Genomic DNA, 24,059 nt, shown 5'->3' with positions numbered 1-24,059 from the left:
TTAAAAACTAGAATTCCAATGCCTTAAGAAAGCTGAATTCTCCTATTAACTAAATATCACCTTCTTCTTTCCTTATATCTTCCTATCTTAATGGTGGATCTTCCTGCAGCACTTAATGCAAACTATCCTGTTAACTCAGTTGGAATTCAAGCATCTGAAAGGACAATGGGGATGATGACAGTAGAGTGTAAAATGTTACTCGTTACATTTATTATCCTTGGTAACAGAACACTATCTGACAAGCCCAGCATGCCAGACCACACAAAAAAGAAAAAGAAGTGGCTGATTCTCATACAAACAAAAAGAAGGGTGAGTAATTTAAAGTTGGAGGATTCAATACTGAGTCAAGCAGGCTGCAATGTGCCCAGGCAGAAGATGAGGTGTTCCTCGATACTGCAATGGGCAATGTGCTCTAATTTTGTTTTATAATCTCTTCAGTGGCACTTTATCAAAGACCTTCTAGAAGTCCAAATACCAAATGTCAACTTGTCCTCCCTTATCTCTTTTTGGTTACGATGTCAAAAATCTGTCAAACACAATTTCTCTTTTATAAATCGATGCTGACGCCACCAAATCCCAATGTTATGTTCTAGGAGCCCTGCAATCAGCTTCTCGATAACAGATTCAAACATTTCCCCACTACTACTGTCGGGCTAACTGACTATTTTCATTCTCCCACCTTTTCTATGTAGTTACAGCTGCCCTCATACCACATGACTAGCCAATTCTGGTAAATCCTTTTTCCTCCCTACGGCAGCTGTAGCCTCTGCTGCATCATCCCTCAACCACCCCGTACTCTCTTTAGGCCTCTCCCGCTCTCACTATATCCTCACTCTGTAGCCACAGGTCACTGGCTCAAAACCTGAGGGAGGCATGCAGTGCATTCTGGGAACCAAAGTCATGAGACCACAGTGAAGCTGGGATGAGCAGACTATAATACGTACTCAGCACAGACAGGTTGGTTTCTCCAGTTTGCATTGAGTCAGGATTTACAGTGATCACGGTGCAAGTGTAGTGATCTGAATCAGCTAAACTGGTGTTGTTGATAAATATGGAGACATCTCTGATTGGCTTCGAATGCAGGAAACTAACACGGTTTCTGTATTGAGATTTTATCACCGTTTTGTTATTGGCATACATTGCAATCTGCAGAGAAGAAAACAAATACACAAGAAAAGGAAAGTTAGCAGTGTGGTATATAAGTCAGTCAAACCAAATCACTATATTCCTTAACACTAATCAAAATTAATCAAATTTGATGTTAATTATGAATTGCTGCTAATGTAGAACTGTACTAATCTCCCAATTTTTGGGCCAGTAGTTCAAGGAGCTAACTCCCAGATCCTTTCTCCTAAGACTCTTCAATCCTCGGATGCAAAGGCCAAGAATCCATTTCACTGTGTCCCCATATACTTCATCTTGCATCTAGATTATACCAGCTTCAGCTGGTGTAGAGCAAGGCTATACTTGCAACGTACTGTAAATGAGAGAGGAGTGGGGTCAGTCTCCACTGCACAGTCCCATCACTGTGAGACAAGGGATCCCTCGGAAGCTGGGAGTGGGCTTGCATAGCAAAAACACCTCGTCCTTTACCCAGAGAGAAATCCCACAGGCTGGCAGCCAACAGCTCCACTTGCTCATCTTGCCCAGATTTCCAACGTGAAGCCCAGCAGAATAAAGGCCAACACTGCAGATGCCCAAGCCCATGTAAATGGCCGAGATATTTAAAAAGTACATCTGGTGCACCTGGGTCCAGAAAGATTTTGCCCAGCTCTGATTCCATCTTGTACCACAACGAGGAACGTACACATTCTCTGACCACATAAAAGGAAGCTAATCAGCCTATCAAGTCTCTGCTGACTCTGAGCTATCCCATCTATCCCATTCCCTGACTTGTTTGTATCCTGTTGTCTCTCACATGTCCATCAGGACTTATTCTCTTGCCACCCAATTACATAGAACATAGAACGTTACAGCACAGTACAGGCCCTTCAGCCCACAATGTTGTGCCAACCTATATAAACCTTATCCCCATTCAATCTATCCCCCTCTCTACTTCACCTCCCATAACCCCCTATTTTTCTTTCGTCCATGTGCCGTATCTGCCCCTACCAATACCCCCAGCAGTGCATTCCAGGCACCCACCACTCTCCGTGTAAAACACGTACCTCTGATATCTCCCCTGAACTTTCCTCCACACACCTTAAACGGGTGACCTCTAGTATTGGCCATTGCCACCCTGGGGAAAAGGTGCTGCTGTCCACTCTGTCTATGCCTCTCATAATCTTATATATTTCTATCAAGTCGCCTCTCAGCCTCCATTGCCCCAAAGAGAAAAGCCCTAACTCACTCAGCCTCTCCTCATAAGACATGCTCTCCAACCCAGGTAGCATCCTTGTAAATCTCCTCTGCACCGTCTCCAAAGCTTCCACATCCTTCCTATAATGTGGTGACCAGAACTGAACACAATTTGAAACACTTTGGATTTTCTTTTGTGTTTTTCATCAATATTTCTGGATATACCAAAACATTTCTGGGAGCCAACCACAAAATGTAGACATTTGGAATTCTTAATGTCGATGCTGCTGTTAGAATCCCCATCAGGTTCAGTGTTTTACCCTCTGATAGTAAAACCACGATTGGAAGCTACAGTCGAGAAAACAGAGCAACATTGCTGAATAACTTTAAACCGAAGAAAATTCAAAAGGGATTAAGTCACCTCAATTTCCACACTATATAGTTGCTGTGATATCACTTGGACCTCCATTCACTTACCACTCCTGAGATTCCTTTGGTCCAAACCACAGATACGACATTGAAGTATGCTGAGTCTGTGACAATCCGGCTGGTCAGGACAACTGAATTGCCAATAGAGACCTGCTGTCTGTTCTGCATCTGCAGCTGCAATCCTTGTGATACCACATCTGCAAAAGACAGCAGAAACTTCTTATAATTCAAACAAATTAAGAGCAGAAGTAGGCCACTCCAGACTGATCAGATTGTAACCTTAACTCGACAGACCCAACTGCACTCTCAAGACCCATAAGGATATTGTATCTTCAGTCAAGTCCCTTCTCACTCTTCTAACATTCAACAGATACAAGCCCAGCTTGTCCAACCTTTCCTCATTAAGACAACCTGACCATTCAATGTATTTGTCAGTGAACCTCTGAACTGCTTCCAATGCATTGACATTTTTCTTTAAATAAAAACACCAACAATGTACAGTTAACTTTAGAACAGGTCTCATCAATGCTCTTCATAACTGAAGCATAACCTCTTTATTTCTGCATTCAATTGCCCCAACAATAAATAATAACATTCTTTTAGCTTTTCTAATTACTCGCTGTATCTGCAGACTAGCCCATTATTGTTAGGCAACAAATGGCTCTGAAGACTATTCAGAGTCCACGTAGGTACTCAAAAGTGACTTATGGAGACACTGTTTTTGAAACACAAGGTTGTCTACACAGGACTCATCAGACCCAAGGCTCATACTTAAAAATTAAACCTGGTGTCAAATCTGTCTACTGCAAACCACAACTGGTGCTTTATTTTTTCTAGAGCCAAGCAAGGGAAAAACTCGTCAAACTAGGAAGGAAAGGAATGTTGCTGAAATTATACAGTCAGACTGGGCAACAAATACAAAGTAACTTCAGTCATGCAGGCAACCCCGAACAATATGCTCTGCTACATCTCAAGACAGCACACTAATTTGACCAGAGCCTGGGTTTTCACTAAACTAGATTTATCCTGCACCTATCCTTAACTAGATGTGGATGAGTTGTCAAGAGTATCTCACTGTCAAACACACAAGAGGTTCTATCCTCACACTAGATTGCCACAGGGTCAGATCCTCTCCAAAATTGAACCATTATATTTAAAAGGAAGACCCAACCAATGTACAGCTGAGTTGCTACAATTGGCAGTGTGGTGGGATCTCTGTTTGTACCAAAGTCATGCTCCTCCTGGTCTGAATCTCTCAAATGGAAAGTTCTGAGGGGGAATCACTCTGCCTTTTAGTCATGCTGTGGCTGTGATAGGAATGCCTGATGAAATGTTAAAAGCTGAAAATAAGGAATGTTTTTTTTCCATGAGGCGACCTCCCTCAATCATTCCCTTTGTTAACACAAAGGTGAGACATTTTAGATGGCAATAAATTATTGTAAATTTGATGAAAAAACATCCCACTTTTAGATCAAGAGGGCAATTTAAACAAATAGCTCATCAAGTAAAAAGCAAAACTACAGTAGGAGTTGCTTTAGAGCTACCTAGTGCCGAAATATTTTCTATCTCTGCTGAAGTAGCACTATATAACGCAAAACGTTGTGCAATTAACGACAGTTAATTAGGCTGCCTCCACTGAAATGAATAGCATCTCTCCTACATCATTAGCTGTGAACAGAGCTAGTACAGTTCTGCAATTATGAACAGGAAGAACAATGCAATGAATGGCCAAACTGCATTCTTTATGTTACAAACTGGAGCGAACAGTTTTCATCTCAAATTCCTGTAGGCAAGCCTCAGGGTGCTTCAATATGCTGTGGAGGACAAGACAGTCTGCAGCCTCTTTTGCTCCATCACTACCTTTCCTGTGTCTCTGTTTTAGTGATGCTATTGCAGTCTTCATTGCTCTTAATCCACCATCACCACCACCCACCCCTCACACCCTCATTCCCTGCTAACTTACTGTCTGCATTGTCTGATGGCATTCACGACTGTGGAGTCTGTTCACTAGTGGACACTTATCTCCCCAAACAGCACCAAAGAAACAAATGATCTGATCATTATCGTTTGGTTCATGTACGACCTTGCTGAGTGTAAACTGGATACCGCATTCACGACCCTGAACTTGACTGCAATTCAAAACTAGTTGCAAGTGCTTTGCAACATCCTGCAGTGTGAAAGGTGCTATATAAATGCAATCTTACTTTCACGATTCAGGAATAAGCTTTCACCTAATCATCACTTTCCCATTTATTCCATCCTTACTTGTGCCACAGGTCTCAGCCTTTTCTCTAGATCTTTTTTTTCAAAATTAGAGCTGTTTTTGATGGTTTGGTCATGTGTACTCAGAGCTTAAAGTCTCAATTTTTAATTTTGGTCCATTTCAGGATGTTTTCTTCATTATCATTGTTTGGCAAAATCAAGTACATTGACGATTAATAAATAAACTTAGCAAATACATCATGCTTTCATTTCTAAAAACAAATTGCTCTTAAATTCGTAATGAAAATAAATAATATCCATCCTGTCAGCCCTTCCTACCCACGTTTACTCAACCAGTTTTTCCCCTCTCTGCCTAAATTAACATCACTAATATATATTGACAGGGATCTGTTCTGGGACCACTGCTCTTTGTGATTTCTATAAATGACTTGGCTGAGGATGTGGAAGGATGGGTTAGTAAGTTTGCTGATGATACAAAGGTTGGCGGTGTTGTGGATAGAGTAGAAGGCTGCTATAGATTACAACAGGATATTTATAGAATGCAGACCTGGGCTGAGAAATGGCAGATGGAGTTCAACCCGTAAAAGTATGAAGTGATACACTTCGGGAGATCAAATTTGAAGGCAGAATACAAGGTTAATGGCAGGACTCTTAGCAGTGTGCAGGAACAGAGGGATCTTGGGGTCCACGTCCACAGATCCCTCAAGGTTGTCACGCAGGTTGGTAGGGTTGTTAAGAATGCATATGGTGTGTTGGCCTTTATTAGTCGGGGTATTGAGTTCAAGAGCCATGAGGTAATGTTGCAGCTCTATAGAACTCTGGTTAGACCACACTTGGAGTATTGTGTTCAGTTTTGAGCACTTCATTATAGGAAGGATGTGGAAGCTTTAGAGAGGGTGCAGAGGAGATTTACCAGGATACTACCTGGATTGGAGAGCATGTCTTAAGAGGATAGGTTGAGTGAGCTGGGGCTTTTCTCTCTGGAGAGAAGGAGGATGAGAGGTGACATGATAGAGGGGTACAAGATAACAAGAGGCATAGATCGAGTGTACAGCCAGAGACTTTTTCCCAGGGTGACAATGGCTAACATGAGGGGACATAATTTTAAGGTGATTGGAGGAAGGTATAAGGGGGATGTCAGAGGTAAGTTTTTTTACACAGAGAGTGGTAGGTGCGTGGAATGTATTGCTGGCAGAGATTGTGGGGGCAGATACATTAGGGACATTTAAGAGACTCTTAAATAGCCACATGAATGATAGAAAAATGGAGGGCTATGTGGGAGGGAAGGGTTAGATACATCTTAGAGCAGGATAAAATGTTGGCACAACATCATGGGCCAAAGGGCCTATACTGTGCTGTAATGTTCTGTGTTGTATATTCTATGCCTAAAAACAAATGTGATGGTTAGTGGTCTTTCTGTAACATGTTCAATTTAAAAGCCTCAATTTTCTACATAAACTCTGGTTGAAGTTATGAAATATATTGTCAACAGAGATTTATTAGTGTAACATAATACAAACCAAATTTCTAGGAAGGTCTTAGGGTGAGTTTTATCAGTTTCAGTGAAAAAAATTAAAAGTTCGAGCTTATATGTTTTGTTTCATTCCATAATCAGAAAAATGACCTTTTCCCAAAGGAGAGTTCAATAGCTGCCAATCTGGAGAAACCAGTAACCATAACTAGTCACAATTAAATTTGTGAATTTTCCCATTTAGCTCACTTTTGGACAGAGAAAGAGTCTCTTCAAAGGAATAGGCTACATTAGTACCTAAATATCACAGCAAATTGAACACTTCCAAAGAGCAGTGGGAGATCATCAGTGATTCCAAACCTCGGGTGTGCCTCCGTAATATCTGTTTCCATTGATAGAGTCATAGAGCTATGCAACACGGAAACAGGCCCTTCAGCCCAGCTTGTCCTTGCTGACCAAGGTGCTAATTTCACTTGCTTGCATTTGGCCCATATGCCACTAAACCTTTCCAATCCATGTACCTGTTCAAATATCTTCTAATTGTACCCACCTCCACCATTCCCTCTGGCAGCATGTTCCATCTACTCACCACCTTTTGTGTGTAAAACATGCCCCTCTGGTCCCCTTTAAATTTTTCCTCTCTCATCTTAAACCTGCGCCCTCTAGTTTTAAACTTCTCTACGCTGGGAAAAATCCTGTGACCACCCACCTTATCTACACCCCTCTATAAAGTCACCCCCAGCCTCCTTTGCTTCAGGGAAAACAGTCCCAACCTGTCCAGTTTCTCCTTATAACTCAAGTCCTCCAGTCCTGCAATATCCTTGTGAATCTTTTCTGCACCGTTTCCAGCTTAATCACATCCTTCCTATAGTATGGAGACCAGAACTGCATACGATACTTCAAAGTGCATCTCACCAACATCCTGTACAGCTGCAACATAACATCCCAACTCTTGTACTCAAGTGAGTAAAAAATTGTTCAGACTATCTACACATGCAGTTAGTAAGCAGGTCTAGCGGTAATTAAAAGTAATTAATTTCTCTTTTCCCTATTGGGGAGAATTTTCATTTGCTGACAATTAATCATTTGTGTTAGCTTATCGTGTGATCAAAGTACACAAAATGTAGACCCTACAAGATGAACTGAGTGGCCTCAGGTGGAGCAAAACATGGAACATTAGGTTTGGGGTAGCTTTCATCCTCCATTCAGATAATAAACTGAGAGAATGAATTGCATGTTCTATTTTAATAGAAATGCTCATATTATTTATCTCTAAGAGGATGGTGTAGTAGTCATTTTTTATACAGTTGTTCATATTGAAACACTTTGTCCAGTATAGTTATATTCTTTGTTATTATGGTGGCAACTGAAGCAGTGACTAAGTGGTGTGAATTTCTTGAACCAATTGTAAGGTCAACAAACAATTCATTCATTTAATTTTTGTTGGTTAGTAATAATGTTGCCTCGGGCATACAGCGGGAGAATGCCTCGTTCAACTGCTATTCCCAAAAAACTGGGAGGGAGAACAGGGAATTCCATGTTTAGATATCATGGTCTCCTAACACAATACTTATAGCCCTATCTGAAACTCCTGGTTCAATTTTAGTTGCAGATCCAGCTGTTCATATTATTGATCAGTAATAAATTTGTAGTGTGATTGTAAGCAAGATGTACCCATTCTAAGGAGACTTATAGGTTACTTGCAATTTTCTGATGTTGGGTCATAATAGACCCACTGTCAACGGGAAGTTTGAAAATATGGAAATTATACAAATCTGTTTGACCTGCTCAACTAAAGCAATACTTGTTGGAATTGTCGCAGATTCATGTAAACCAAGGAGGATAGATTATTAAAATGTTCATGTAGTTGTTATTGGAAGGAATTACAGCTCAAGTATCCAAGCAATAAGGATTCAATCCTTCACATCAAAATAATCTTTTCTAATCCAAGCACCAATCAAAGTAAGAACATACTTTCCATCCATCCATTGATGATATTTGTGCTGCTTTTTAATCCTTCCCCACTGAACGAATGGAAATTGTTTTTTTTAACTGCCTTATTCAGAGATATATAAGAATCCCTGTAATTTTTTATGGGTTTTCACTGAAAAGCAAATTTCAGATCTGATATACCCTTCCTGCGAATAATTCAATTCCTTCTCTGTGATGTTTTCTTTTATAAGTATTAATCAGACCAACTTGAACATGAATCATAAGTAGGCTAAATAGCTTAACTCCGGCCTTCATGAATTACCATTTTCCATCAGGAGCAGCCATAGGACCTTGATGGTCATTGATAATGAAATGCAGAATTGGAGGCAAAGCAAGAACTTGCTTTAGAGTCATATGTTTTAATTGTAGAAATGCTTCCCTAGAAATGCTTTCATACTATGTATAAACTTACTTAACATTCACATCAACAAAAGATAATTCACGGCACAGTGTGAAACCAACCAGTCACTGTTCAACAGTAACAAAGGTTGATCCATCATTACATAATTGTTTACCTTCTGTGCCCCGTAATTGGTGAATGTAATGAGAACAACCTCAATTTTTTCAGTCTAACCTTTTAGCTGAAATCTCTCATCCTCTGAGTAAATCCCTCCTGTGGCCTTTCTAGAGATTTTAAAAGCCTCAATTTTCAACACAATTTGTGGCTGACATTATGAAATACATCGCCAACTGAGATTTATCAGTGTATTAAAATATAAACCAAGTTTTAAGAAGATGTTCAGGTGAGTTTTTTCATTCAGAATCAGTAAACTATGAATGAAAAATTTGAGCTTATATGTGGAATGGTCCTGATAAATCAAACTGATGGGTAGATACTAGATCTAAAGATCAAATAGCATTATACTCCACAGAACAGTCTTTACGTGCTTTAAGTAAGGTTCACCAAAGTAATGATGGAACACAGATTCATATTCCCACATAAGTTAAGTTTTAGGATTCATACTGGACAAAAATTTAAAGCATAAAAGTGTTTCTATTGCTCTCATCTTATTATCCTTTGTAAAATTCAGCTTAACTAAATCACTGCTGAGTATATGCTGCCTACTGTACATCCTCAAATGTATCAAATATCCTTTGCCCTGCACCCATGTTTTTGTTGACCAACATGGACTTCTGGCCAAACATCATCTTCAGTTTAAAGTTGTCACCCTTGCATTGAAGTTCCTTATCATTCCCATCTCTATTAACCTCCCATCCCATCTCCCATTCCTCACATCCTATGACTCTACCCAATGCATCAACATCTCTTGCTCCACCACTGACATCTGAGGCATCAGCAATCTAGCCCCTCAGCCTCTGGAATCTCCTTCTCTTGCTCCTAAAATGGCCACTCCCATTTAGGTTTTAAGAATTACTTAAGGGTTAACACTTTGATTCATTATTAGTGTTCCAAATATTCTACTTAGCACTTGTACTTTACCCCTCAAGCCCCACACATGTTAATGTTTCATATGAGGAGCCCTTCATCAAACCTGAGGAAGAGAGAAACAAGTTAGTCTAGGTAGCAGAGAAGATGGGGCAGAGAATGGGTGGAATAAAAGGAATTTTCTCAGATCGGGTGAAGTCACGTGGCTACAATGGCTGTGTAATTTGTTGCTGATGTGGCTCTGGCATACTTTGATATGCTCAGCAGGTCTGACTATACACAAAGAGGAAAAGCAAAAGATGGTTGGCAGGCAAAAAGTGTTCTTATACAGACAGGAAGAAAGAACGTGGTATCTAAAGCTGGAGATTTCGATATTGAGCCTGGAAGGCCCGGACAGAAGATGAGGTGTTGTTCTGCAAGTTTGTGTTGGGTTTCATTCCAAAAGTGCAAGAGGCCACAGACAGAGAGATCAGAGAGGGAGTGAGATGGTGAATTGAAGTGGCAGGCAACGGGAAGCTCAGGGTTGTTCTGCAGACTGAGCACAGGTGCTCCACAAAGTCATCACCGAGTCTGTGTTTGGTTTCTCCAGTGTGGAGACTACATTGTGAGCACCAAATGTTGAACACTAGATGTTAACACACAAAAAAAAACAGATTTAAAAATCACATAAAATGTCTTTAAAATGATACTGAAGCACTTGCTACTTTCGTTGGTAGATTTTTACCAATATAAAAATTGCTGATGAAAACACTCTTAATTACTTCCTGTGCACTTAAAATTGAGTTAAATTTGAAGAGCCTTCCAGAAACAGTACAACTGACAGAATTTCACAAATTTGACCGAGGAGTTTGTGTGCCCTGGTTCCCTGATTACACCTGGATGACATAAAAGGAAATTCTACGTCTATATTTCTTTCATAGAGAAGCAATTGAATAGATGTGTTTCTCTTTGATCCCCACTACCTCAGAGATGTCAAACGAAGCTATGGCTGCTCAATTAATTCAATCACTCTTCTTATTTCGATTAGCAGGCACATCTCTGGGGAGGAAGTTTAGAGCTGATGATACAATTTACATTACCCATGAAAGATTGGTCCAAGGACCAGCACATTTCCACGACATTCCTTTTATCATACCATAGTTGTTAAAGCATTTATTTTAAGTGGGTTACGACTACCACTGAAGTAATGAACAGAACAGTCTCATGGAGATGTATTAAGTGTTCATCTCAAACCAGCCTCTTCTTAGAATTCAATGTTATTCACAACATCAAAAATAAGTACTATGTAATAATGTAACCTGATGTCCTTTATAGGTATAAACACATTATAAAAGTAACAAATCTATTGATTCAAATGTTGAAGTCAGATTTACAGCAATTTATGAATTCCAAATTGCAGATGTCGCTGAGCACATACTGCCTATATATGGCTCACTGGCATTAAACAGTATCTAAAAGGGATTAGGCTGCAAAGATAGAAAAACGCTTCAATTTAAATTAAACCTCCCTCTTTCTTAAACCAGATCAATTTCTTTGATTGCATCCTTAAACAGGATTGTCATTTTAAGCTCCTAAATATGAAGTAGAAGCATTTTTTTATATTTATTTGGATTGGTTTCAGTTCTTAGTGAAATGAGGTTCTATCATACAGTGCAGGTCTCTGTCTGGGTTTCATCCAAGCCCCACTCTTGATATTCTGCTGTGTGTAAGCAGTCAGTTTGACCAACATCCTTTTTTGTACATGATTTTTATTGAATAAGAATTGCAGGAATTAGTACCTTACTCCTCTCTGTTTCAAAGCAACAATGAGAGACAGTAAACAGGGTACCAATTACCCCAAAGGACATTCCACCCAGCTTGGGTAGGGTCATTTTTGGTCACAACCTCAGACAAGTCTTTTGTGGCTAAGTTGTTTACATCCTTAGGTTGATGACAAGCAGAACTTGGTGTACCAATATTCAATTCATTCTCAATTGAGGTAGCAGCAGCAAGAACAGCCCTTGCCAAACCTCAGTGCCAGCAATAGTAAAGCAAGACAAACCAGCAAAATTTAGTGGACGCTGGAAAACTCAAAATAACCAACAGAGAAGATGTACAGATATAGATGGGATGGGGCCCCAGGTCTTTTATTTGAACTGGAAGAGTCATAGAATCATAAGATAAGATAAAGTAAGATTTCTTTCTTAGTCACATGTACATCAAAACACACAGTGAAATGCTTCTTTTGAGTAGAGTGTTCTGCAACTTCCTAATGTGTACGTCTTTGGAATGTGGGAGGAAACCAGAGCACCTGGAGGAAACCCACGCAGACATGGGGAGAACATACAAACTCCTTACAGACAGTGGCCGGAATTGAACCCAGGTCGCTGGTGCTGTAATAGCGTTACGTCAACTGCTACACTACCATGCCTGCGTACAGGAGGAAACTTTCAGCCCACTGCATCTGTGCCAACTCTTTGTGGAGCCTTCCACTCAATCCCATCCTCCTGCTATTACTCTGCAAATCATTTCCCTCCACTGTTGATCCAGATCTCTTCTGAAAGCCCGATCTGATTTTGTTTCCACTCTCCTTACAGTCAGTGAGTTCCAGGTCATAACCATTGTCTGAGCAGAAGCCATTTTCCTCACATCCCCACCGTATCTATTTCCCACTTTAAAAACCAGTGTTCCCTGATGTTCGAACCATCCACTGAAGGGAACAATTTCCCTAGGTTCACCCTATCCAAACCACTCAGGATCTTGAACATTGCTGTCAAATCTCCTCTCAACCTTCTTTGCCCCAGCGTCTCCAGTGTAACATAGCTGAAATCCCTCATCTGTGGAATCACTCTGGTAAATCTTTACTGCACCCTCTCCAGGGGCTTCACATCCTCCTTGAAGTACAGTGACCAGAATTGGCTGCAATAGTCCAGTTGAGTCCTAACCAATGTTTTGACAAAGTTTCGATGTATCCTGCCTGCTTTTGTGCACAATGATCAAGACCCCAAATGTTTTACCACCTGCTTCCTCAACATACCCTTCCACTTTCAAAGGCTTATGAACACAGAGCCAGATCTCGTATATACCTTGTAACATTGCTGCAGTTCAGTATCTCCGTTCTTTCAGCCAAGAGGTATTATTTTGCACATCTCTGCATAAAATTTAATCTGCCGCTTAATTGCCCATTGTGCCATTCTATGTCCTGCAGTATAATGTTCTCACTGTGGATCACAGCTCCAAATTTTGTATCAACCACAAATTTTGGAAATTTACATCCAAGCCATTCATGTCAAAAGAGTAGCACCCTTCCTACTGCCCTGAGGAACACAACAGTCTACTGTCCTCCAGCCTGAAAAACAAGTGGTTATCAAACCCTCTTGCCTTCTATCAATCCAACTTCTCACCCGTGCTTCCATTCTCCTTTATTCCATCGGCTTCAGTTTTGTCCCTCGGCCTTTGGCAGGGGACTGTCTCCAACACCTACTGAAAACCTACATGGAAAAACCTTCCGCACTCCCCTACATCAACCTTCAATGTTACCTCTTCAAAAAAATCAATCAGGTTAGTCATACACCATTTGTCCTTAACAAATCCATGCTGGTGTTCCTTTATTAACTCAACACTTCTCCAATTTCTCTGAATTGTTCTGATCAGAACTATCAGCCATCAGCAGTTCCCGCCTCAGGAAGTATCCAGCTTCCAAGCACATGCAGTCAATTATCCAAGAACCCCAGATGCCAGGACACTTGACTTCCCGCTCTGCTGCTGGCCCAACCATTGTGTCCATTGGTCTGAATGCACTTCATCTAACCTCAGCTTCGTGCTGGAGAGGATGGACAGAGAAAGAGCGACCTATCATTTGACTGGGGTCACTGATCCTGGACAGAATAGTAACTGGAGATAAGGAATTTACTATTTTTCTTGATCTTACATTAAATAAACATTAAATATTTTTTAAATATTAGTATTTGAATGAGTTATTAACCAATTTATTAAAATGTGTTTTAATTATGTCTAATTTTCTAAGACAAGAATCTTTGTCTTTGATAGAGACATTTAAAAAAATGATAAAAAAAAGCCTTTTACAGCCTTTGACAGTCAAAGGTTTATCAAGTATACCTGTAGTACAGAGTGTCGCAGGTCTTTCCCCAGAAGTGGAGAGCATCCTTCCTACTGTGGAACAGCAAGCACAGGGGGATGGAAGTGTGGGGTGGCAAGGCCAGGCAGCCTGCTGATCCAGTGAGGTCGGCCCACTGTTCTTTTCCCCTGATTAATGCCCCTTCCCCAGCTCTGTTCAACCAACCGTTGATGGGCGTGTTCTTGTACCTACTTTGAACACGGCCTCTGCATCTCCCCGAGGACAGGAATATTAAGGTAAGCTCTATTGCAACCTCCTCCCACACTTCTCTCAATATCTTATCTGGGCCAGGTGGGTTAATTACTTTAAGCACAGCAAAATCTTTCTAATACCTCCTTGTTATCAATTTTCAGCCCCTCCATTCACTCCACTGCGTCCCCTTCTATAGAGACACGTGCAACATCTTTTCCATGGTAATAACTGATATAAAGTACTTGTTAAGTATTCCAGCCTTGCCCTCCACCTCAATGCATAGATCACCTTATTGGTCCTCAATAGTCCCCAACCCTCACAGCACACACACACCCCTTGGGTTTCCTTTTATATTAACCCACATTCTCTCTTTGCTGGTCTTAATATCCTTTCCACTTCCCCTCTCAGCTTACTCTGTTTAGTCAAGTTCTTACTTAGATTATACACTTTACCTGTGTTAGTTATCCATTTTATTTCTATTATCCCATGTTCTCTGACACTTTGCGCTGTTACATGTGGAGCCCATCTCCTGTCGATTAACTTGAACCCACTTGTCTAGGTTAATAAGCCATTCTAATACAAAATTAAAATCTTCACCACTCGTCTCACCTGAGGCTTCATACACCATCCACTGTTTGACAAGTCATTTCTCTGCTTCCCACTAACCAGCAAAGCTACATTAAACCCTACTGGAGTCTGATTACCAGAAACAAATACACTTCCAGAACTCTTATGAAGAGTGAAGTCCAAAGGCATTTGGTCCAACCAGTGTCAACATAGAATGATACACAAGGGGGCAGCATTGTGTAATTAAAGTAAAATGTCATATTGCAAGGGGGATGCCACTTAGTTACACAAAATGTCATCATAGAAGGCACTTGTATAAAATAGAAGGGGATGAGTACAAATGTTTCAAAATGTAGTAGGCTTTTGTTAAACAGTGCTGGTTTAATGATATTTAATATAGTTGTACATCATCTGAGACCTGGACTAACTACAGCAGTCAAGGTACTAATAGCACCTACAACTGCCCTGCGCAGTCAGCCAAGTTCTCTGGAAGAATAAGTAATTCAATGTTAGTGTTCTCTCCCAGGACAACGACCCCAGCATGGAGGCTCTAGATGCATTCAATCTACTTCATTGAACAGGCCATGTTCACATTACCAACACCAGAATCCCAAATAGATTCTCCATTCTGAGCTCTGTCATGGGAAAAGATTGCCAGCCAGACAGATGAAAAGATTCAAAGATATGGTCAAACACTTCCTTGATAAAAGCTGTAACACCCTCACTGAGTCTTGGGAATCCCCAGTCCATACACCGCTCAAAGTGGAAAGGAGTATTGGGGGTGGGATTGAGTACCACGAGTTCATGTATTGGAGCCCCTCCATAAACAATGAAGGACAGGACCACCTCACTAACTACTCACTCCCTAACACTGTCAGGCACCTCCTCCCCCTTCTGTGGAAGTGTCTGGCTCCCATTGGCCTCATCAGTCATCTCAAAACCCACAACACTGGAATGGAAGCAAGTCATCCTTGATCCAAGGGTGTGTCATGCAAAAATATAAGTACAATACAAAATAAACTAAGACATGATTAATAAATAAACTTAACCAAAAAAATTACACCTACATAGCTAAACAATGGCAGTAGAGTGGGAAGACACTAACAAACTTCTGATTGGCTGATGCAAAAATACACAGCACATATTAGGTTTATTCATCAGGTAATGCATTTATGCTCATGACCTTTGAACTACTGTATCGATATTGACTTTTTTATTGCAGCACAAGAAAGGAAAAAGAGATCACAGGACAATGATTTGTCATTATATAGAGTTTTGTAATATGAGATGTTATATATAGGTTCCTAGCAAATAACCTGTACTCATTGTAACGTTCCTGTACAATGCTGGGTACAGTTTCCAAACAAGGGTGTGTCCAAACTGAGCTGCAACTTTCTGTGCCGTTCTTGTTTCTATTCAAATCTAATCTGTGATCAGCCTCCAACTCAAGACCTTGAAGTGTTTTGACAAAGTAAACAAAGGGAAAGGTCAGTGGCCTGAAAACAGATCACAAATAATAGGCAAAGGAACCATTGGGAGAATTTACTTATGCAGCAATTTGCTGTGACCCACACTGTTCTGCTTAAAAAGACAGAGGAATCAGATTCATAAAACACCATCAAAAAGAAATAGACAAAATAGAAATTCTACAAGACAGTGGGGAAAGAAATAACATCTCCTCCTTGATGACCATCAACACAGACACACCTCAAGGATGCATGCTTAGCCCACTGCTCTCTACACTCATGACTGTGTGGCTAGGCACAGCTCAAACACCATCGATAAATTCACCAATGATACCACTGTTGTTGACAGAATCTTGGATGGCGGTGAGGAGACGTAGAAGAGTGAGATAGACTGGCTGGTTGCGAGGTATCGCAACAACAACTTCACACTCAACGTCAGCAAGACCAAGGAATTGATTGGGGATTTCAGGAAGGGGAAATCGGGAGAACACACACCAGTCCTCATTGAGGGGTCAGCAGTGGAAAGGGTGAGCAGCTTCAAGTCCCTGGGCATCAGTATCCTGGGGATCTATCTTGGGCCCAACACATTGATGTGATCACGAAGAAGGTGAACCGGCAGCTCTACTTCATTAGGAGTTTGAGGAGATTTGGTATGTCACCAAAAACTCCTGCAAATTTCTACAGATGTACAGTGGAGAGCATTCTGACTGGTTGCATCACAGCCTGCTACAGAGGCTCCAATGTGCAGGATCGAAAGAGGCTGAAGAGGGTTATAGACACAGCCAGCTCTATCATGGGCACAACCCTCCCCACCGTCGAGGACATCTTCAAGAGGCGGTGCCTCAAAAAGGCACCATCCATCATTAAGGACCCTTACTATCCAGGACATGCCCTCTTTTCATTACTACCATCAGGTAGGAGGTACAGGAGCCTGAAGACCCACACTCAATGTTTCAGGAACAGCTTCTTCCCCTCTGCCATCAGATTTCTGAATGGCCCATGAACCCATGAACTGTACCTCGTTATCCCTCTTTTCCACTACGTATTTATTTATTTTTGGGTAACTTATGGTAATTTTTGTGTTGCACTGTACTGCTGCCGCAAAACAACAAATTTAATAACATATATCAGTGATAATAAACCTGACTGATTCTGAGTTCCTTCAGAGACTATTAGTGGCAAGAGGGTTGAGTGGAGCTTTTCCACACTGTATGATTCTAAAGTCATTTCGTTTTAAAAAATGTATCCATGGAAAGGATGTGTACATCACTAGAAAGGCTAGAGTTTGTTCTCTGTCACTGAGTGTCCTTGAGCGAGTGGTGGTGAGCTGCCTTCTTGAAGTTCTGCAGTCCTTTTGATGAAAGTGTTGGATGGGGTGTTCTGGGATTTAGATTCAGTGACAGTGATAGCCTTCGAATCGGTGTATGACTTGGAGGTAATGGTGTTCCCATATGCCCACAGTCCTAGTTCTTCTTGGTAGCAGAGATCAACAGTTTGGAAGGTACTGTCAGAACAATTTAGGCAAGTAACCAGAGTGCATTTTGCAAATGACTCAGCTATGGTACACTGGTGATAGAAGGAATAATCTGTAGCGCAGTGGAAGGGGGACCAATCAAGTTGTTTTGACACCGTCAAGCTTCTTGAGTGCTGTTGGAGCCGCATTCATCTAAGCATCTGAATGTTCCATTAACCTCCTGGCTTTTGAATTGTACATGGCTTTGGGGAAGTAAGGAAGTGAGTCACTTGCCACAGGATACCCAGTCTCTGACCTATTCTTATAGCTCTGGCATTTATGTAGTTGGTCCCATTGTACTCCTGTTCAGTGGTGACCTCCTGGAATTTGATGGTGGGGATGGTATTGCCATTGAACATCTGGGTAAGAGGTTAAACTCTCTTATTGTAAGTAGTCATTGCCTGCCATTACATGGAGCGAATGTTACCTGTCACATATCAGTCTATGCTGAACCCAGACAAGGGTTGTTTCTTTTGCTGATAAGTTGCTCATGGAATTGAACCCCGAAAAATCATCAGCAAATCTCTCTGGTTCTGACCTTATAATAGAAGGAAGGTCCTTGATGAAAGCTGAAGATGGCTGGGCCCAGGACACTACCCTAGGCAACTCCTGTGGTGATGTCCTGGGTCTGGAATAACTGATATCCAATATCCAATTCCTTTGTGTGAGGCAGAACTCTAACTATTGGACTGTTTTCTTTTGATGCCCACTGGACTTCAGTTTTACCAAGGAAATGCCACATTCAGGCAAATGGTGCCTTGATGCCAAGTGCAGTCACGTTCACCTCATCTATGGAATTCAGCTCTTTGATCCACGTTTTGACTAAGGGTGCAATAAGGTCTTGGATTAAGTACACCTAGTGAAATCCAACTTGGAAAATTTCATGTTGTTTATTTGTAAGTGGTGTTTTATTATACCATCAAGAACACTATTCATCACTAAGTGATGATTCAGAATAGACTGATTGGATGGCATTTAACTAAGTCTGTTTTAACCTACTTTTAGTGGACTGAACATACCTGGGCAACTTTCCACATTGTCACATAGATGTCAGTGTTATAACTGCACTGGTATAGGTTGGCTAGGGGACTAGCTAATTCTAGAATGCAGATCTTCAATACTACATCCCCTAGTATGATAAGATGGACTCTTGACCTCACCATCTACCTCATGATGGCCTTGCACCTTATTATCTGCCTGCACTGCACTTTCTCTGTAGCTGTAACACTTTATTCTGCATTCTGTTGTTTTCCCTTGTGCTGCCTCGATGTACCGATGTGATGAAATAATAAGACCACAGACCATAAGACATAGGAGCAGAATCAGGCCATTCAGCCCATTCAGTCTGCTCTGCCATTCAATCATGGCTAATTTATTATTCTCTCTCAACCCCATTCTCCCGCCTTTTCTCCGTAACCTTTGACACCCTTACTCATCAAGAACCTATCAACCTCCGTTTTAAATAAACTAATGACTTGGCCTTCACAGCCATCTGTGGCAATGAATTCCACAGATTCACCACCCTCTGGCTGAAGAAGTTCCTCCTCATCTCTGTTCTAAAGGGATGTCCTTTTATTCTGAGGTTGTGCCCTCTGGTTCTAGACTCTCCCACTACTGGAAACATCCTCTCCACGTCCACTCTATCCAGGCCTTTCAATATTTGGTAGGTTTCAATGAGATCCCCCCTCATCCTTCTAAACTCCAGTAAGTACAGGCCCAGAGCCATCGATCGCTCCTCATACGTTAACCCTTTCATTCTCAGAATCATTCTCGTGAACCTCCTCTGGACCCTCTCTAAAGCCAGCGCATCCTTCCTTAGATATGGGGCCCAAAACTGCTCACATTACTCCAAATGTGGTCTGACCAAAGGCTTTATAAAGCCTTAGCATTACATCCTTGCTTTTATATTCTAGTGCTCTCAAAATAAATTCTAACATTGCATTTCCCTTCCTTACTACTGACTCAACCTGCAAGTTAACTTTTAGGGAATCCTGCACTAGGACTCCCAAGTCCCTTTGCACCTCTGATTTCTGAATTCTCTCCCCATTTAGAAAATAGTCTGCGCCTTTATTCCTTCTACCGAAGTGCATGACCACACACTTCCCAATGCTGTATTCCATCTAGCATCCTCCCGTCCTGTCCAAGTCCTTCTGTAGACTCCCTGCTTCCTCAACACTACCTGCCCCTCTACTTACCTTTGTATCATTTGCAAATTTGGCCACAAAGCCATCAATGATCTGTAGGGATGGCATGTTAAACAAAGTTTTCATTATACCTAGGTACATGCGACAATAATAAACCAATTTACCATTTTACCAATTTACCATCTTTGTCTGAGATGGGAAATTTGGCAGGTGGGGAAAACCTCAGATTGGAACACAATCAGGGAGCTTCAGTGAGTGGTACAATGGCTCGGCAGGTAGTGCTGCTGCCTCATGGCTCCAGCAGCCTGGGTTCAATCCTGGCCTTCATTCATCGGTGTGGAGTTTGCAGGTTCGCACCTTGACCACATAAATTTCCCCAGATGCTCCAGTTTTCTTCCACATCCCAAGAACATGCTGATGATCACCATGTTAATTGGCTGCTGTAAATTATTCATGGTGTAAGTGGGTGACAGGGGCATCAGGGTGGAGTTAATGAGCATGTGAGAGAGGAAAGAATTACAGAGAAGCAAGCTGGTGCATTGATGGGATTGATGGGATTACACTGAAAACTAGCATTGATTCAATGGGCTGAATGGCTGCCTTCTATGTTGTGAGCTGATATGAGAAATAAAGTATTGATTCCAGACTTCAGTTGTACAGGAACTGCAAGGCTTGGGTTATTGCCACAGTCAGCATTCAGCTTGAAACCATCGTACACAAGATCCACGGTTTACATATTCCATTAAACAAATGGGTCACTGTTCCTACATGAGTACATCTTATCTGCAAAGCTCATTGAAGAATGTGGTCTTTACAAGTTCATGAATCTCACTTCCACCACATTCAATCTATTTCACCTCTAAAACATAGAGAAACAAAGAACACCTTCTCAAAAAGAGTCTTTTGGTATATTGGCTTTCACTTCAATTGAAGTGAAATATAGTCCCCCATGTAATCTGCAGGTTTATCACAGTTATTGGACAAATTGGCCTGTTGTTTGTAACCCGAAGAAATGGTTTGAAAGAATGGTTGTATGAGTTGAAATTAATGGGAAAGAAAACTAAAACAGAGGTCTACACATCCAGTCAGCATAATGGGGGGTGACAAATGATTGTTAACCACACCCCCAGTTTGTATTACCAGACCTTGTCTGTGTAAAAGAATAGTTGTTTAGTGGAGAGTGGAAGCTCCCTTCTGAAAGTAGGTCTTTGATGCCATGTTTAAGACAAATATTTGATTCTGATTCATAAGCATTACACTGTATCATGCTGCTGTATAGCAGACAACTCCAGACTACCCCCACAAATTTCCCTTTCCTGTAGCCACAATCAGGGACAGTCCCACGTATCCAACCCCTGATATTAAAAAAAACTTTTGCAGGATACCACTTGAAGTAAAACATATTTTTGTTCCTAATTTCCATGGGAATAAATCCAAGCCTCAGAGTTTGACTATGTAAGCATAATTTAAGCACATATCGTCAGATTGGTGGCATGTTTCCAAAAAGATTTGAGTTTAGAACCACCTGTTCTGGTAAATCCTGCCCAACCCCACTCTTTCTCCCCCTTCCCATCCTAAGATCAGTGACAGATGCTGGGGTACAGTTCCACAAGTGCCAAGCAAGTATCCCACTCTAATGTATGAGCTTAGATATCAAGTTACAGCAGAGTCTGTCACTCAGCCCAGGGTTAAAGTCAATACCAACTGCAACCTGAAACAACATTTTGCCAAAGATCCCTGGTTTCATTACTGTATTGTTTAAACACAGACACACACACACAGACACACACAGACACACACACACACACACACACACACACACACACACACACACACACACACACACACACACACACACACACACACACACATTGTTCCTGATCTCAGGCATCTTAACACAGAAGGAGACTTTTCAGCCTATCTGGTCTATGCCAGCTCTCTGAGCAATCCCGTCAGTCCCATTCTCCCACCTGAATCCTGCATCAAACAGAACTCCCTCACATTCTTCAATGCCATTTCCAAAGTACTAACTGTCACGCATGCTTTATTGAATATGAGTTCCTGTGTATTAAAAAGTTTGGCTTATCTGCAGTTTTCTATAAGCCCGCAGACAAATCAATCTCTCAATGCACAAATACATTATGAAATTACAGTGCCACGATAAATTCTTCAACACAGTGATGTAATCCATGACTGAATCTCTAGGTTTTTGACCATAGATACTAAAGTTACAGCTTTCAAAATTTTCCCACAGCTCTGGTTAAAGTAGCTGAACAATATTTTGGCAACCTCATTGGACGAGACATCGGGCCTTAATTCCCACTTCTCCAATGTAGCAGATATAGGGAGTGGTAATGTCATCTGAGAGAAATCAGATCAGTTCAAAGCATTTCCTTGTGCTGTCGGTTTCACCGAGGACATTTGAATTTTTACTACAGATGATATGAATTGTGTTAAGTGGGAACACAGTATTTATTCCCAGAGAATTTTAAGGGTGAATATTAAATAATTTCCATCTGAAGCACCTGGGCATGGTGTCCATGAAAGTACTGGCTTGTGGGTTTGCTTACAGCTTGGAGTTGACTATGATGTTGAAGACATGGGTGACTCAAATTAAACCCACCTAGATTGTAGAGCCTCAACTTCTAATGACACATTACATGGAAGTAGACTGTGGAGCCATCCTAAAGAGTCCACATTGTCTGCCTCTAGATGAGACCAGATAACTAATAGACAACCACACAGTGGGACCCTGCATCCTGGCCAAAAGACCACTGATGGACTACAGTTAGTCTTACTGACCATGGGCTGACAGAAGCAACTTCGCACAATGGGCCACAGTTCCTCTCCAGCCAATATGAGAAAAAATTATGTGTGGCAATGGCATAAAACCCTATCACCCTGCTTCAGTGGAGAAGCACAATGGTCACCTCAAACTATGAAGGAGGTTTTAAAGAAATAGCTGATGGAGAACAAGTTGTACAGGTCCCTGCAGTACAGAGTCTTCCTATTGTCATACTGAACAACACCCACTCCACCACTGGGTATCCAGGCTGAGATCCTGATGGCAGCCAGGTTAGAATATGATTAATCCTGGTGCAGTCAAACCTAGAGGGAAGATGGAGGAAGCGGAGCCAAAGGAGACACTTCCATCTGAGATAGAAAGACAGTTCAGTGTGGATGGGAAGATGCAAGTACTTAGACCAATTATGTTGGAACAACATTTTGATGGGAAGTCACCCAAGTATACAGAGCAAAGAATGCTTGGTGAAGATCAATGGGAAGTTCAGGAACGTTCATGTCAGTCGTTTACTCTCTGCACATGATTCCAAAGTTGATGAGAAGCCAACTCAGTGACTACAAGGTGTGCTGGAAGAGATCAGAGGTCACAGTGAATCCAGAAATGCACGGTCAGTCAGCATCGAAAGCAGACATTAGAGAGACATCACGGAGAAGGTCCCACAGAATGAGAAGACCTGTGGTGTAGCTAAGTTTGCAAATTTGGAAGCATATATTCCTAATTATGTGCAACTTTCTTTTATGTTAAAGGGTGCACTGTATTATGTAGTGTTGGTTGTAAAAGGATAATTGTTGCTTCTAGGTTGCTACCTCTAGTGTCAAATAGTTGACTGCTCTCTGAGTTATAACATTGAAGAAGCCTCCAAAGTCAGTTTGGAGAAGCCATTGGAAAGAACAGTCACATTTATTGGAGTCTTAGTGAGTTTGTTCAACATTTCACAGCATAATCTCACAGAAAACCTAGACAACATCCTCAAAATTCTGAGAAATATAATAAGGACTTGAAAATTAGCAACAGACTGCTAGTTTTGCTGGGACAATGGGAGAACACAGCTGGAAGATGGGTCACAAGATATTCTGGCAAGCATCTCCTGCTGTTCAGAATAAGCACACCACAGCTATTTTCTCCATTCAGACACTCCAGCAGCTGCTTGGCCTAATGAAGAAGTAGGTCCTGCAGGACAATGTCAGGATATGGGACCAGTGATCTGACTGAGCATGTGTTGATAATTTCCCACGCCACAGACACAGGCCGTAACCTTTAGCTCAAAGACGCAAAAAAGCTTCTGAGAAAACTTCTCCCAACTGACAGGAACTGATTTCCTGTTTAACCCTCTGAGAATCCCCATTAGCTCTATTATCACAGCTCAAATATTTGCCTCAACTTCCATTATTACAAAGGCACATGCTGCAGGTCACATTTGTAAGTACAATTTGTTTAGAAATGCCTTTGAGTTTGGT

General features: G+C 41.3%; 1 protein-coding gene across 1 annotated transcript in view; it reads right to left on the bottom strand.

Moving 5' to 3' along the window:
- Nucleotides 1–24,059, bottom strand: part of esama (endothelial cell adhesion molecule a) — a 95,780-nt gene that overhangs the window by 11,996 nt on the left and 59,725 nt on the right. Inside the window, exons 2-3 of the mRNA XM_052039997.1 lie at nucleotides 2,776–2,924; nucleotides 945–1,146 (exon numbers count right to left, since the gene is read on the bottom strand). Coding sequence (XP_051895957.1) covers nucleotides 945–1,146; nucleotides 2,776–2,924 — 351 coding nt within the window. The remainder of the gene's footprint in view (nucleotides 1–944; nucleotides 1,147–2,775; nucleotides 2,925–24,059) is intronic.

The sequence above is a fragment of the Pristis pectinata genome, chromosome 27 (assembly GCF_009764475.1).
Source record: "Pristis pectinata isolate sPriPec2 chromosome 27, sPriPec2.1.pri, whole genome shotgun sequence".
Lineage (NCBI taxonomy): Eukaryota > Metazoa > Chordata > Chondrichthyes > Rhinopristiformes > Pristidae > Pristis > Pristis pectinata.
The sequence above is the reverse complement of the archived record's forward strand: the minus strand, read 5'-3'. Positions and strand labels throughout refer to the sequence as shown.